Raw genomic sequence first — 15,624 nt, 5'->3', positions numbered from 1 at the left:
TTGAATTCCAGTGCAGTGGCGCGGGCATCGGCTTGGCAACATCAAGTTCAAGGGAGGCCCCTCCGCTCCCTCAGGAAGACCTATAGTGCTCTAGACCCTAGGGGGCCGCCAAGGGAGAGGGAGCCCCACAGGGGGACGTCCTTCGTAAAGCGTCGCATGCCAGACGGATTACTCGAGCTTTCTGCTCCGGAGGAAAGCATTCCAGATTTCTTTCTCTCTGTTGCCATCAATATGCCCGGGAGAATCGGGGCATTCCCAAATGAGATGATCCTGATTGGCTATCCCGCATTTGGTGCAGAGCTTTGGAAGTTATTCCTCTCCCTCCCCGTATAGATAAGATGAAAAAAATCATTGCAGTGCCTAAACTAAAAAGCATACACATTAAAATAGTTTGCTGTATTAAAATTGCTTGCAGTAATCCTCTGATCATGCCAGTTGCGTCCGTCGCGCCATCTTTAATGCGTTGCATCGAAACGATGAAGTGCGCGTTTTAGGACCGCACTACCCGTCGCTTCTGAACAACAACGCAATGGATTAACGCTACGTACGTGATTGGCCCCGCCGGAGTGGTGCAGTGGTAAGATGCCCGACCACTGTGCCGGAGTACCTGGATTCGAACCCGACCTGGGCTGCGTTTCGATGGAGGCGAAACGAAGAGACGTCCGTGTGCTGTGCGATGCCAGGCACGTTAAAGATGCCCAGGTGGTCGAAATTACTTCGAAGCCCTCCACCACTGCTCCTCCTCTCTTTCCACTTTCACTCCCACCTTTCTCCCTTCCCTTACGGCGTGGTTGAAGTGTCCACAGAAAACAAGTGAGACAGTTACCGCGTCCATCCCTTCCTACAAATCAATCAGAGGGGGCTTAACTACAGAGCCAGTAGCAGGCCCGTGCATTTTCTTTTCCTTCTTCCTACAGCCACAACAACAACACGGAGCAATAATTCCACACTATGTTCTCAGCATAGCAAACTATCAAACAGCTAAAGCTTATATTTATATAACGTTTCAAGAAAACAGCGAACAATGACACCTTCTGATGACAAATAAAAAACCGCATTTTTGATATTTTTTAAACTGTCCATCTATTCTCCTCTACATAAGCTTTCAAAATCATTAAAGACATGTTGCATAACTTTGTTTCACTAGTAATTACGGCAACTTCAATAAGGCCCTTGTACAAGGCATAGACACCGCGCAGATCTGAAGATTCTACGGCATTTGTGAATCGTCCACGATTTTTAAATTTTGGCATAATATTGTAACAGGGAGAAATATATTTACAAAAAGAGGATTAAAGATATAAATACGATGACGGCCGCCGGGGTGGCGCAGTGGTTACGGCGCTCGACCACTGTTCCCAAGGACGCGGGATCGAATCCCGGTCTCGGCGGCCACTTTTCGATGGAGGCGAAAAGCAAGGTGCCCGTGTGCTGTACGATGTCAGTGCACGTTAAAGAACCCCAAGTGGTCGAAATTTCCGGAGTCCTCCACTACGGCGTCTCTCATAGCCTGAGTCGCTTTGGGACGTTACACCCCGCAAACCAAACCAAATACGATGACATACAGCCAAACAGCCAAGGAGCCAGGCAACGAGGGCCCAGCGTTCCACGCACTTGTTGTTGTTGTTGTTGTTGTTCTCCTCTAATGTGATGGCACATACCCACACAGGGGGATCGGCCAAGGATTGGGGTGCAGAGATATTAGATTTTGAGATGTATAACTACATCTTCCACCTTCCACAAACAAGCGCGCCAATTCGTCCTCGTCGTTCTCCACCCGTAACAATATTGTATCTAGTCATTTTTTATCTAGACGTTGCAAATTAGCTGTGACAGACGCAGCAGGGAATGATTCGGAATCAGGTTTGTACGCGTAGAGTTCGTGATGCGCAATCAGTTGTCCATCTTGAAGTTCTTGAATTTTGACAGATATTGAAGCGGTGTAGAGAAAAAAAAAAGTTACTGGCTTAGAACTACAAATTTTACTCGAAATGAACATAACTGCCGTAGCCAGGTGTTACTTCACACGCGGTAGCACAGAGTTCAGAACTATTTTTCCCGGTGACAAAGGAACGATACACACGCGCACACACACAGTTGTTCCTCGCTGTCTCCCAGTCCCAGTGAGCCTTTTCGCCCCACTCGCGCGCACATCTCTCGACGCGACCACTTGCCGCGGGGTGTCACCCCGGTTGGTGGCCGATAGTTCACAATAACCTCCAAAATGTTGAGAAAAAAAATTCGGGGGCAAGATCTTAGCTCATCGTGCCATAATCCAGTGCTTGAAATTGAGTTTATGTTCTTTTGCAGTCCATATCTTCTGGAGCAAAGTTTCCTATTATATCCTTAAAAAAAATGAACTTCGGGAACAACAACAAAAAAAAAAAAAAATCCTTGTTGAATTTCTTGTTGGAATCATTTTGTAGCGGTAAAAACACGGACACAAAGACTATAGCGGGTGTCGCTTGTGTTTCGTGTTCTTTGTGTCCGTATTTTTACCGCTACAAAATGATTCCAACCAGAAATTACCAACTAGCGCAACTTGACGTTTTAACTTGTTGAATTTTTAACAGTAAAAGTTGCATAGACTTAATGGGCAAATATGGATGTTAGATAAAATTGATAAAATTTAAATATGCATGCAGCAGAGGTCCAAACTTTCAACTGTACGACATGCAAAAACGATGTTTTTTACCTGTTGGGATATAGTATTTTTTTCCCCAGAAAATTACAGGTATCATGCAAAACTACAGTTCGTTCCTTTGTGTGGGCAGCTTTTCCCATCACATATAAGATTTCTATTGAGAACAAAATAAATTTATGGTACCTCGATTGCCATCGTTTTCTGAACACACCGACTTTTTTTTTTATCCTTTTTGTACATTCAATGCTTCTTAGAAAAAAAGAAGGGCCAGGTTTCCGTTTTTATTTTATTTTTTTCCTTAGAGAAATTTGAGATGCCGTAGCCTAAAAGTGGTAGCTGAACAGAGTAATTTAGTTTGCAAGGTTGTTTGATTGAATGTCCTTCATTTAATGGGAAGGCTCATGGCCATGGATGGGGATAAAGGGGGAGTAGACAGAATCTTCATTGTTTAGGTCGTCACTCGAATCACATTGCTCTAACCAGGCCACTAAGCGAGCCATACTTGGCAAATATCATCTCTCAACTCAATTCTGACAGTTAACCCGGCGCAGTGGTGCCGGGGTTAGGGCGCTCGACTGCTGTGCCCAAGGATGCGGGGTCGAATTCCGGCCGCGGCGGCCACTTTTAGATGGAGGCGAGAAGTGTGACTGAGCGATGTTAGTGCAGGTTAAAAAACCATGGGTACTCAAAATATCCGGAGCCCTCCAATACAGCGTCTCTCATAGCCTGAGTTGTTTTGGGACGTTGAACCCCACAACACCGAACCAAATGACCCAATCCAGCCGTTTCTACTACTTCCATTAAAATATTGTGAAATGCATGATCGCTGAAAAAAAAAAATTAAGGTGGCTCATGCCTAGAAACGTAGCCGCTTGGTATTGTTGCCATCGTATAGAGCATTAAGAATGCCTTGTACCAAGGTGCATTTTGGGCTGTTGAATTCCATGACGGCACCAGATTCTTTTTCAGCGCACTCGCCTCCCGGAAACTTTTTGGAAACTATTGAACTCCATTGTCGCGTTACACTGCGCTGTTATCTGCAGAGGTGGTAAACTGAACATAATAGAAATAAAATATTGTAGTATGAGATATCGGTATATGATTCCCGCTATAATATCATATTTCGTCCGTACTGACTTTATCCAGTATGCCGGCGTATATAACAACTGTTCACTTATCTCTTACATCCAGCGAAGAATTCATACCACAACGGACTCCAGGGCCCTTATTCCGAGTTTGCGTCGTTATCGAAGTGTTGCTATCTCACGTGACGTCGAGTCATCTGAGTGGTCGAAACGTCGGAACTGGGTGTTGCCCTGCGGAACCGGGAAAGGCGGCAACATAATTTTCCAGCGTTTCCACCAATCAGGTGACTCGAGGTCGGGGAGACAGCGACACTCACGATAACGACGCAAACTCGGAATACGGGCCCAATTCTTGAGAGGTGACATGTTTACAACACGAGGGTAAGAGATCGGGTCGGTACCTCTCCTGTTGAAACTTTCCTTTCTCTCCCAAGTGGCATGGTCTAGGAATGTGCAAATACCTCTCAATTAGTCATTGGTCCGTCATGACCTCGTGAGAACACTGTTCTTTCATTCTTTCCCTCACCCGCAACATTTTGCTAGTCTGTCGTAAACGAGGTACTGCAACTGGCGCTGGGCATCTGAGTTAGGAGGGCTATTCCGATAAAGCGCTTTCTCACTTGAGAACTTTTCCTCTCCTGTATAAACCTACACGGTAGCGCGCGCTTATCTTCTCTCTGCGCGACTCACGTTCTTTCTACATTTTTATAGTCCTCGACGTAGGGAGTTAGGAGGGATGGGAGTGTAGCTTCGTCTTCACGGTTCTTCAAGCTGTTGCTTGCCATGATCTTCGCGCTGTAAGTCGATCTTTTCTCACACTACTTGAAGCAGGCCGCTCTCACTATAGCAATGGAATGTTGTATCTCGGTGCTTGATAGAATCTGATCTTCTAGGGTGAGCATGTCGTCGTGTGGAATATGCGTAATTTTGTTTCTTCCTCGTGAAAACAATGAACATTGCCATATAAGGGGTTTTAGGTCTGCTGTACACCGTTCCTGACAGTGGGTGCATACGTTATGTTTGAGTGTTTCGTGTCTTCCAAGAAACCACTTGTCAAGTATGTGTGGTGTGTAAGCTGCGTTTGTTATTACTTTGTTGAGAAATATCTCTTGTGGTCGAGTGAGCCCTTTCGTGTTATCAAACACCGGCATTGGTGTCGCTTCATATAATCTAAGCTTGCTGTCGTGTTTATTTTGGTGCGTACATAGTGCATCATCGATTTGCTAGGGCAGCCTTTAGTGAGCATTGCTTGGTAAGAATTTAAGTCTATCGCATTAGGCATGGAGTTGGGGTGTGGAGCATTGTACCTTTCAGTAAGACCACCCGCTTGCGCGGCTGCGTTTCCTCCGTCCGTGCCAGTATGTGCCGGTGTCCATATAATTTGAATTTCTATTCCAAATTTCCGCATTCGCTTCAGCTTCTTTCTAATGGCCTTGGCCACTGCGTCGTCTGTGGTTGGTGCCGTCAGCTATGTAATCGCTGCATATGAGTCGGCTAAAGTTAGCTATCCACTGAAATTATCTTTTCCGGCTGCAGCTGTCGGAATGGTGTTTATGGCTCCCCATATGGCAGGCAACTCGGTGTGCAAAATTGTTTCTCCAGGGCCCGTATTCCAAGTTTGCGTCGTTATCAAAGTGTCGCTATCTCACGTGACCTCGAGTCATTTGATTGGTCGAAACGCCGGAACTGGGTGTTGCCAATACGGAACCGGAAGAAGTGGCCACATCATATTCCGGGGTTTCCACCAATCAGATTACTCGAGGTCGGGGAGATAGCGATGCTTTAGATAACGACGCAAACTCGGAATACGGGCCCAGGCAGGTGGCACGTGTGCTGTCCGTTATGTTGGGGCGCTGGCACAAACACCCATGCCACACTCACCCTTTCATTTCTAATTGCAGCCTTAGTGTAGATGTCTATTGTATTCTGTGGGCTTGTGAGGGCAGTTCTCGGTTCTAAAAGGTGCCTAGGCACCCCGTTCCGCCTACTAATAGGTCGTTGTGGCCTTAGTGCGATTACCGGCGCCTCCAACGGGGGTGAAGTGTCTGTCCCCAGGGGCCTCGGAGCAGTGTTGATTCGCTTGTCCCATGCCATGATCTACTGCCCTTGCGTCGTGTTTTCTATTCGGGATCGCATTGTTATTTTTGCTTCTCTTATAATGCCTTGTATGGGTGGTATGCTGACCAGCTTAAGCAGCTCTTTATCCCTCGTGTGCTTAGGAAGCCCAGTAATGGTGCGAAGAGTGGCCCTGTGTAGCTTTTCGATGTCTTTAAGGTCGTGATTAGAAAACTCATACACATGTGCCCCGTACAAATTCCTGCCGACAGCAACCGCTCTAGACAGTGTTTGGCACGATTTTTGCCGGGTTCCACTGTACTTGTTTGAAATCCGGCGAATTAACAGTAACATCGGAGTCCAGTTACGTTGCAATGTACGGATCCATTTACAAGGACTGCTGCAACTAGAAATCTGTGCCACCAAGGTTTTTGTCTGCCCGTTTGCAGACGTGATGTTGTGTTGTCCAAGATGCAGTGTAATCTGCTTTTTGGCGTTTGTGGAATTCTTGCCATCTATGCTTAGCCCCATTGCTTCTAAGCTGTGAGTAAGGCTGAAGATTGCTGCTTGCAGCTCCGTCTGCATGGCCTCTTCATTTGGGTAATCCACTCCTTCTGTCCATGTGGTGACATCTGCGTAGATGGTGAAGCGGGCTGAAATGTCTCTCTCGTGTGCTTCTGCTACGCTGGTCATGGCCAGGTTAAATAGCAAAGGGCTGAGGTAGAGCCCTGTGGCACGCCCCTATCCAAGTAATAGGTTCTGGGGCTACGTCCCGATGCTTTGCCATGAAGCCTAATAGGTCTGCTTTGAAGGAAGCCGCATATCCAATTGTATGCTTTGTAGCTGGGATATCTCTTTGCTAATTCTTGTGGGATTACCTGCTGGTTTACATTGTCGAACGCTTTGCGCATATCAACCGCGAGGATGTAATCTGGTGTCTGTTTGCGAGACCTGCGGTTGATTACTCTGCGGAGCAGCCTAAGGCCATCTCTTCCTTCAAATAAAGGCCTCATTCATTCATTCATTCATTCATTCATTCATTCATTCATTCATTCATTCATTCATTCATTCATTCATTCATTCATTCATTCATTCATTGTCTTCGACAAAGACGGTCCATCAGTCTTCACTGCTCTCTCCATTTGAAGCCCCGGATTCGGGTCACGCGAAGTCGCGCCTAACCAACTCTGTTTCTTCAGTAACAGAGCAAAAACACGAATAAAATATATATAGGGAAGGAAATAATTTAGAGGGGGGAAGGGGCATTTAGTTGATGCCTAGTATACCAGCAGATTTTTCATATTCATGTTTTACTCTGCCGATTAAGTGAACCGCATAGTCTTAATGATCGCTGTATATCTGGATGGTATGGCATATGCTATATCGTTATGACATCCCATCAGTTAATGTGGCCAAGGCGGCGTGGCTATGTTGAGAGTTTGGCGACTGCTTAATTCCGTGCTGTATTATTCTGTCGAAAGTACCGTGTGGCTGAATTATGGAGGTCAATGATCTGGCACAGCCTTCAGATCGCTTAGATTGCTACCGAGAAATGCATGTTAATAGTTTCATCAAGAATTGACTATATGTAGAAATTTTCACGGACACTTGCTATTGTGTGGACTAATAAAATGGGTCGTAGTTTTACTCGATTCACTGCATCACCAAAAGCAAAGAAGGAGGTGAACAACCAGTGAATAAGAAAATACATTTTATTACAATACACCACTTTAAATAAAAGGACTTAAATTAGCATTTTATAAAACAGTGTCATGCGCTATGGAAGAAAAAATGTCTTCAGTCTTTAAATAACTTAAACGGCACTGCTTACACATAAAAAGCATCGAACTACTGTACATAGAGCTAGACACAGCTGATACGGTACAATACACACTAAAACGTATACATAAATATACATGTCTAAAGCACGTTGCACGGGCAGCGCAAGAGTCCGTCTATACAAACAGTCCGCTGAAGACTTGTTGGAACAAATATTTACACATTGCTCGCTCTGCTCTCCGAAGCAAATGGCTTGTCCAAGTGCAGCTTGTAAGACACCTTTTTAGCCATGAACCTGCAAGAAAACAAATAAGCAATGAATGCTATTAGACGCGAGCGTCCCGCAAACAAATTTCCACTCAATGTTGCAGGAAATACCTCAGATCGAAAGTGATCGCGTACAATATGAAAGCCCTAGACCAGGTTTTAGTGCATATCTGATCTATAAAAGGTCGACTTACACTTCCTTCCTTATTGCGTCTGACTTTCTGAAACCAGTCGCAAGAACGATTGCAACAACTCCGCTCATGCATCTGCCTGCAAATCCAACTTCACTGTCAAGCAAGCATGCACACAAAGAAGCCCTTTCTGACTATTGCAGGCTAACGAGTTTATCACTTTTCTTTCTTTCTTTTTTCCATTATACATTGCGACCACTATTGCTAGTGGCATGCTGTAATTCGGAAAATAAAATTAATAAAAAAAATTAAATCAGCGAAACATTTTAGACGGCACAGTTTTGCTGATCCGAGGGCACGGGGATGGGATCTCGCCAACACTAGCAAGACTGGCTACAGGACTTAAATACATATATTTAAAAATCAATTTTTACAGGTCTGCTATATAACTTAGCAAAGTTCGTGCCTTCGTGCTAGAACAGCCGAGGTGTACTTCAGCAATCCTGACAAAATGTAGACAGGTGTGAATTTTAGGAAAGGAGGTCAGCAAAAAAAAAAAAAAAAAAAAAAAAAGAGAAAAAAAAATACCAGGGAAAGAAAGCACTCACGTTTGTAGCAGAAATAGTCGGCTTGTTGGTTATCTTGTCAACTTTAGGACATACATTACAGGACTCCTTAATAAACTTATAGCGTTGCCAATTATATAATAATAATGCCATCTTCTGCATATTTCGCTCTAACCATTTATGGAAACGATGATATATTTCGAGACCCATATGAACTATACGAATGGGAATCCACAAAATTGCAGTTGCCAACTTGAGCTACCGATGCCTGCAACACAATGCCAGTACTGAAGAGGACTTGTATTTTCACCGCATATAAGTTAGTTCGGCGCTTCTGCACGCGCTTCTTGAGGCACAGCTCAGACGAAAAGCTTCGTACGCGCCTGTGTGGTGTGTCGGAAAGTATACGTGGCAGTCGTGACTCACTTGGAGTGCTGATTGTCAAAGACGAGGACGTAGACGCCCGCATTCTTCACGACAAGACTGCCTTCGACTGGCTGCACGTCGGCCTGGACTCGCACCGAGGGCAGGATGACGTCCATCATTTCCAGTTCGGCGTCGCTGTTCAGGGACTTGTAGCGCATCTCGAAAGATATGCTCTGCAAACACACCGGTGAGGGAAGAAGTTAGCACAATACGAAGCCTCAGTTAAGAACATGAAACAAAAAAGTTCCAAAGACTGCAATCTATATTGGTACGAAGACGACAAATTGGATATTTTGCATGTTTACGGATAATTAAAAAAAAAAAAAGACAGAGTTGTAGCATTTCAGGTGGTATTGCCTTGCCGTTAAGGTCGCGTGTCTACGGTTAGGGTAGAGTATTGTCGCAAGGGTATTGCTTGCTGGTGGAACACACCTTGGGCTCGCATCTGAACTCCCAGAACAGCGCCGTCTCGGGCACCGCGAGGAGTACGGGGATGCTGTAGCGTCCACCGGCGTTCACCCACACCTCGCCGCGCAGTCCTTCCGAGCCACACTGGGCGATTTCGTCCATGGTGCGTGGTCCGCTCATGTGGAAGAGCGCGGGGTCCTGGTGCATCTTGGGTGAGCTGTTGTAGGGGCTGCAGGCGAGTAGCGAGCGCGCGATCTCTTCGTCACTGATGATGTCGAACTCCTGCTTGGCGCAGCTGTCGCTTTCGGTGAAGCTGCTGGTTCCGCTTTGCAGGAACTGGGGCCTTCGCAAACGAGGAAAGGACCTGCACACGAGGTGTGGAAAAGACAGGGATGATTAGGGCCCCAGCTCCAGAAGAAATGCGCTTGGGTCAAGTTGTCAAAGCGTACAAAAAGCCACTTTATCGATTTCGATTGCACTCGTGCCGAATAGTGCCACGGAGAAATTACGGAACCCAGTCCTCGTGGAAACGAATCGTCTATCCCTGCGGTATGGTGACCCCCGGAATTCTCAATTGGCAAGGATCGCGAATCATAAAAGCGACCGACGTTTGCAATACTACCCATTGGGCAGTAAAAAATGACAGCATCTGTATTGTAATTTCATGGCAATATTAAAACATTAGGAGCCTCAGTTTTTTAGTCCTTATGCTTTGCAGTAGTAATAGTATAAGCATTTATTTGGGAAAATGGCTTATGGGTTAAGGGCTGGTTGATTGGGTCCTCAGCCCGGGGCTCCGATGGCTGAAGCCGCTGCCCGAGCTCTCGCAACCAAGGTACCTTGTGTCGCGAGGTCTGGGCTAGGTAGGGCTACCTCTCAATCAGCCAACGTTGGGTTTTCTTTAGACGGTATGGCTTGACCTTTTTGGCAAGCCCATACCATATGGTAAAGGTTGATTTCTGGCCGCGAAATCTTCATTCAGCTGATAATGTGCCCGAACTAATTGCGTGCAGTCCAGCTGGGCTGTTGTAACCGCCTGAGGTGATACTCCTCTGATTTATCGAGTCCTCTAGCGTGACCCGGGAATGTGCCTCACTAAGAAGACTTGTTGCAGCATCTCGCTGTATGTAGTGAGGGTCTGGGTGAAGTCACGTGAGGAGAGGGATCCCAGCAGAGGAATGCTATGGCTGCAGCGTGTGCACTCCAGTTTCCCTCTACCCTTTAATGAACAGATACCCGTATTACTTCTTCGAGTTATGATATTTGGCTTGGGACAAGAGGAAACTATTATACAGGATTAGAGACATTATACCATAGTTGTGCCTCAGACCCCTTGTCGCAGTAAATGACGTACTAAGGGTCACATTAATCTGAACAGGGGACACTACTTTTCCATCTAGGCACTCTTATCACTGTTGAGGATGACTTCTGTGTGCCTACTTTCCATTGTTCTGTTTCTCTTGCGTTGAGCCTTTGCCATTTGATAAGAGTTGATACCTGCAATAGATATGTATATATTGTCAGCCTGCCGAAAGGGCGTTTCGTGCTCATATCTGATTTTCTTTAGTTTACAAGAGTAATCTTTTTCCTTTCGCAGTGTGATGGCAGAAAAAAGCGATGCGACCAGGTTTTTTTTTTTTTTTTTTTTCATTTTTTTTTTTCAGGTAAGTAATGAGTTTTGGATTTCGTACCAGTTTCGAGTGATCTTGAGGGCCTCTGTCCTGGGCGCCATTTCTTGGATCGGCGCCGAAGAGATGACTTCGTCGGCAGAGCTGTTTGAAGAGTCTGAAAGCGAACAAACAAGTTGAATGAAGAACGCAACAGCACAGCGAACAGCTCTGCTTAATGACCTTAGTGAATGCAACGGTGGAACTGACCTCGTTCGTCATCAGCGTAGTGAGACTAAATTAATACGCGTCAATGACTCATATTTATTAACTTAGCATATCCGGTCAAAATAAAAGCCTGCAATTCTGTACACTGAAGGATGGCTACGCGTGTGCGTCTAGAGTAATGAGCACCTGAACGAGCGATTCGGAGTGATAACAGACAGCTATGTTAAAGTGATGAGGTGTTAAAGAAAACCCCAGAGTTTTCCGCCACAATTTCTGATCTAGGAAACGTGACAAAAAAGGACACCTAGACTGGGCCGCATAGGTCACGTATATGTATCCTTTCATGTGAACTGAATTGTCAGAAAGCTCGTCTCGAAAATGTGAGACGGTAGCGTGAGGAATTAAGGTCTGTCCAGCTAACTATGCCCTGGAGGAAGAAATCAAGGGCGATGTGGACGAAGAGATTAATTACCGACTGTGTCAGTCGTCTCAGCAGCCTCTTTCCTCCTTTGCATCGCCAGCTCGCCAATGTCATCTTCTTCGCTGTCTGCAGATCCATTGGAGCAGACAGAAGGATTCCTGGCAGCCCGTTCCAGCTGCTGATGCTGGAATGCGCAGGCGTTGCACACCCTGGTGGGTCGACTGCGTGAATAGATTTACAAGCATCACAGGTGTTGTACAGCAAAATGATGATTGAAACACTAACGAAAAATATGCTGGCGTGACACTGAATCGAACCACCTGAAGAAGCTGGCCGCAAACAAGGACTATACTTAAGATGCTGCGCCAGAAACATGACAGCGCTTAGGCGAGTCTGCTTTGTGTGCAGACCATTGATAAACAGTCTGCACACATCGCGGTAAAATTAAAAAAAAAAAAGCACAAAAAATGTGCACATTCTCGGACTGCTGTTTGCAAGGGTTTAGCTGAAAACTATGAACCATTTCATGGCAGCTTCGGAAACGGCTCGTTTGTCATTTTGTTTTGCGCCGTGCAGTCTGTGATCGTTCGCAATCTAGTCCGAGTCAGACAACTAATCAAGAGAAGCTGTTTAAAATGTTTACCGTCATTATAAACAGAGGTCGGAGGTCGGCGCTGAAGCCTTCTACACTGCTTTGCCAGGCGAACGTAAAAAGAAATTATATCCTACAATAACATCCATTTGGTGACAGTACTCGAAGCGTTGTAGAGTCAATAGGCCGATGTACATTTTTTTTTAGTAAATAGTCGTCTTGCAAACGTTAAATATGTTTATTGTTTATTTTATTGTTTTAAGAATGTTACCTGCTCGCGGTGGTCATGAGCCAGTTGCTGCAGCAATTGTGGCAATAAATTCGCCCGCACAGCCGGCAGTGATGCTGGAAAGATAAAAAATTCAGTTTATTGTAGGGAAAGATGAATGAAAACGGCACTTCAACATAGGATAAAGGTGGAGCGTTTGCCGTAGGAGTTCGGAAATAAAGCACCCGGTATCAAGCTGTCGCTGACAAGCGACAGGTACGAAAGCCAAGAATAAGGATTAAAACGGATACCTTTCTCAAGGTGAACGTGAATGGACTGGAACACTCAAGACAGGAATCTGTTTCACTGTTGTCCATCCATTTGTCAGTAGCTTGCAGCTTTTGCAGAAACTGCAAATTGTCGTTCTGCTTCCAAAGAATGTCTTTCTCCCTGCACACGCAAAGAAAGCCACATGTGTAATGAACACATGTAGCCCCTTTTTACTAGCACTTTTTACTAGCAAGTGCAAGTTAATATGCACGTCCATTATGAAAGTATAAAGAATGAGCGTCAAAGAAAAAAAAAAACTTGTGGAGCCAGGAAAATCTGCTCACTGACAAGTCGTCAAGCTTGAGGAGACGCTCATTCTACTCATGGATCGAATACCATCTAACAGATAGCACGAGAAGGCTTTTTTTTTCTGCTAATATGTACCCTGTAAGCTTTCGGTCACGACTAAATTTTATCTAGAGCCACATTGATTTCAATCCTAGAAGCACGAAGAAAAGGATGGAGTATATTTCAGGGGAAAAATGTTCTTTGATTACATGGAAGTGAGCATCAATATTTCAATGAACATTTCAGAGTGAAAAGTAATTTTATTTTGCAACAGAAAATAATCAACTCTTTAAATCATTGAATTTAAAGGCATATCTAATGTACTATGCTGTCATTGCGGATTAACTATTTTAATTCTGTTTTCAGACTAGTTTAAGAGCCATATGTTAGCCACGCCTACATGTCTAAGTTATACTAAAAACTGTTATATTTCCGGAAACACTTACTTGACCAGCTTGACAATCTTCTTCTTGAGCTCTACGGTGTCCATCTTGAGTTGGCTCAGCTGTTCCTCGAAGGACGCTACCTGAGCGGAGCTCTTATCGAGTTGCTGCTTCAGCTGCTCTCCGCACTCCTTGTCAACGTCAGCTTGCACACGAAGCTGAAATGAAAAAAAAAAAAAAAGGGGGGGGGGGTGAATGGCTGGCCTCTTCGGGGTTTCACACTAGAATAAAAATAAATCCCACGAGTCTTTATTGCACTGGGACAATGGCAAATGGGGCACATTTATCAACTGGAGCATAAACGTGCAAATTGTTGGGCTTTGCAACGATCGTAATGAGTTATCACTGATTGATTTTTGCACACTGGAGCTTAGAAAAACCGTTGCCACTCATGCTCGGCGAGGGCAGCCAAAAAAGATGACAATGACAGAGTGCCATTGTTTCGTTCCGAAAGTATTCTTGAGAACAAATTTTCACTTACTTTCTTTAGTTCGTCGCTGAGAATGGAGCACTCCTCTTCTCGAGAGGCCAAACACAGCTGAAGCTTTTCAACCTAAAAGAAAAAAAGACGTCAGCAAACGACGTTAAACCCGTCACGACAGCTTTTTTACCGTATCGAGAATAGTGCTCAACATGCAAGAATGCGCTTTTCAGTCTAGGGTCGAAGATCAAGCTTTGGGTCTGCAGCGTTACGGATAATATGGTTATGGTTTTGCGCAGTTCAATCGGTTAACTTTAAGTACGCGAGGTAGCTCCGGTAGCGTTGTTAAAGTACCAGTGAAGCATCAGCACCGTGCGAAGTTACTGTCGTGCGTCTCACCTCTTGAGCGAACTTTGTCTGCTCGGTCACTTGGTCCGCCTTGAGGTCCTCGACACACTGTTCCAGTTCCCCGATCATGCGTTCTTGGTCTTCAAGCCGCTCACGCATTTCCTGGATAACAGCTTGCTGTGTCACGTAATTCTAGGGGTAGGGAGAGTTAGTGGCAGGTATTAGTGAAGCAGGTCAACCCAAGCATTTGGAGCTTGTTACTTTATCTGGTATACATGTCATAAGCACAAGACAGCAGATGATGCAGTCTTTAAGGTTTAGTGATAACTTGCAATCTACTTTCGTAATGCTACGAATCACGCTACGCAAGTAGCACCTTGTAGCAAACTACGTAGGTGGGCCAAGGACCTATGGTTTCTAAGTTGTATGAACCTGAAATTATCGGATGCATTAATTGCATTGCTTCCGATGATCATACAAAGAGTGTTTATTGTAAGGTCTATAAAAAACTCGTGCTGTGGATTTGAGACTCATAGGTGAAGTCATTGCATACTGGATTCAGCAAAGGAGAGCTGGAAGTCTCAATCTTTGATATTAGGTTGAATTTCATGCGCTGACATGCACATTATTCCCCCTCGCTGTCCAATTAGCATTAAGAGCCACAAGGTCTCCCAAGCAGGCAAAGAAGCAGCGTGCTGGCATGCTTCAGAGTTACAACAATGATTCATTCTTCGAGACTTACTCTGTACAAATGGCTGTTAGCGGCAGCCTGGTCTTTCAGCCTTTCGGTGAGCTCGACGAGTTCTTTTTCAAGCATCTGCTGCTTCTCGACGCTCTGGCGGCGGTTGGCGTCCATCCGATTGATCTGGATGTCCTTCTGCTCCAGCTGCTGTTCGAGCTCCTTGTTCCTCTGCAGCAACTCTCCCCGCTCGCGCGAAATCTCCTGCATCTGGACGTTCTTGAGACTACGCTCCGTGCGCAGCATCCCGGAGGCTCTTTGCCTGTGAGCAAGACGTGAGCAAGACGTGAGCAAGACGTGAGGGATTAGCTTCGAAAGTCCTGACCAATACACAAGGCTATTGCGCTATCGTGCGCTATCTTGAACTGTAAGAGTTCCTTTCTTTGCCACTTGGTTTTAACCCCATAAATGATGCCAGTTTACGTGCCAAATTCTAAACAGAGTGCTAGAAAGTGCTGCTCAGGCTAGTGGAACTCTGGGTTGTCTAAAGTCCTCTTGCTTTCCCTACTGCTACGGGCTCAACGACTACCCCACCCATTAACGGCAATAAAATATGGCTACTGCTATAGCCGCTCTGTTTGTTAATATGTTATCAAATTTGCGTTCACATGCGCTGTTGGTGCGCTTCATGGGATAAC

General features: G+C 45.3%; 1 protein-coding gene across 4 annotated transcripts in view; it reads right to left on the bottom strand.

The window, feature by feature from the left end:
- Window positions 1–7,478: 7,478 nt before the first annotated feature.
- The window catches only part of LOC146185510 (uncharacterized), a 28,260-nt gene continuing 20,114 nt past the window's right edge, over window positions 7,479–15,624 (bottom strand). For 3 of the 4 annotated variants that reach the window (XM_084606460.1, XM_084606461.1, XM_084606458.1), the window contains 11 exons: window positions 14,990–15,248; window positions 14,299–14,439; window positions 13,960–14,031; window positions 13,482–13,636; window positions 12,729–12,867; window positions 12,481–12,554; window positions 11,669–11,838; window positions 11,053–11,146; window positions 9,386–9,725; window positions 8,954–9,126; window positions 7,479–7,858 (listed from right to left, as the gene is read on the bottom strand). In XM_084606460.1, coding sequence (XP_084462586.1) covers window positions 7,780–7,858; window positions 8,954–9,126; window positions 9,386–9,725; window positions 11,053–11,146; window positions 11,669–11,838; window positions 12,481–12,554; window positions 12,729–12,867; window positions 13,482–13,636; window positions 13,960–14,031; window positions 14,299–14,439; window positions 14,990–15,248 — 1,696 coding nt within the window. In that variant the 3' untranslated portion in view covers window positions 7,479–7,779. The remainder of the gene's footprint in view (window positions 7,859–8,953; window positions 9,127–9,385; window positions 9,726–11,052; window positions 11,147–11,668; window positions 11,839–12,480; window positions 12,555–12,728; window positions 12,868–13,481; window positions 13,637–13,959; window positions 14,032–14,298; window positions 14,440–14,989; window positions 15,249–15,624) is intronic. The other variant, XM_084606459.1, reaches the window with a different exon arrangement.

This window comes from Amblyomma maculatum, chromosome 6 (assembly GCF_055883805.1).
Source record: "Amblyomma maculatum isolate TAMU_Amacu chromosome 6, ASM5588380v1, whole genome shotgun sequence".
NCBI classification, from domain to species: domain Eukaryota; kingdom Metazoa; phylum Arthropoda; class Arachnida; order Ixodida; family Ixodidae; genus Amblyomma; species Amblyomma maculatum.
Note: the sequence above shows the minus strand (reverse complement) of the source record. Positions and strands in the feature narration are given on the sequence as shown.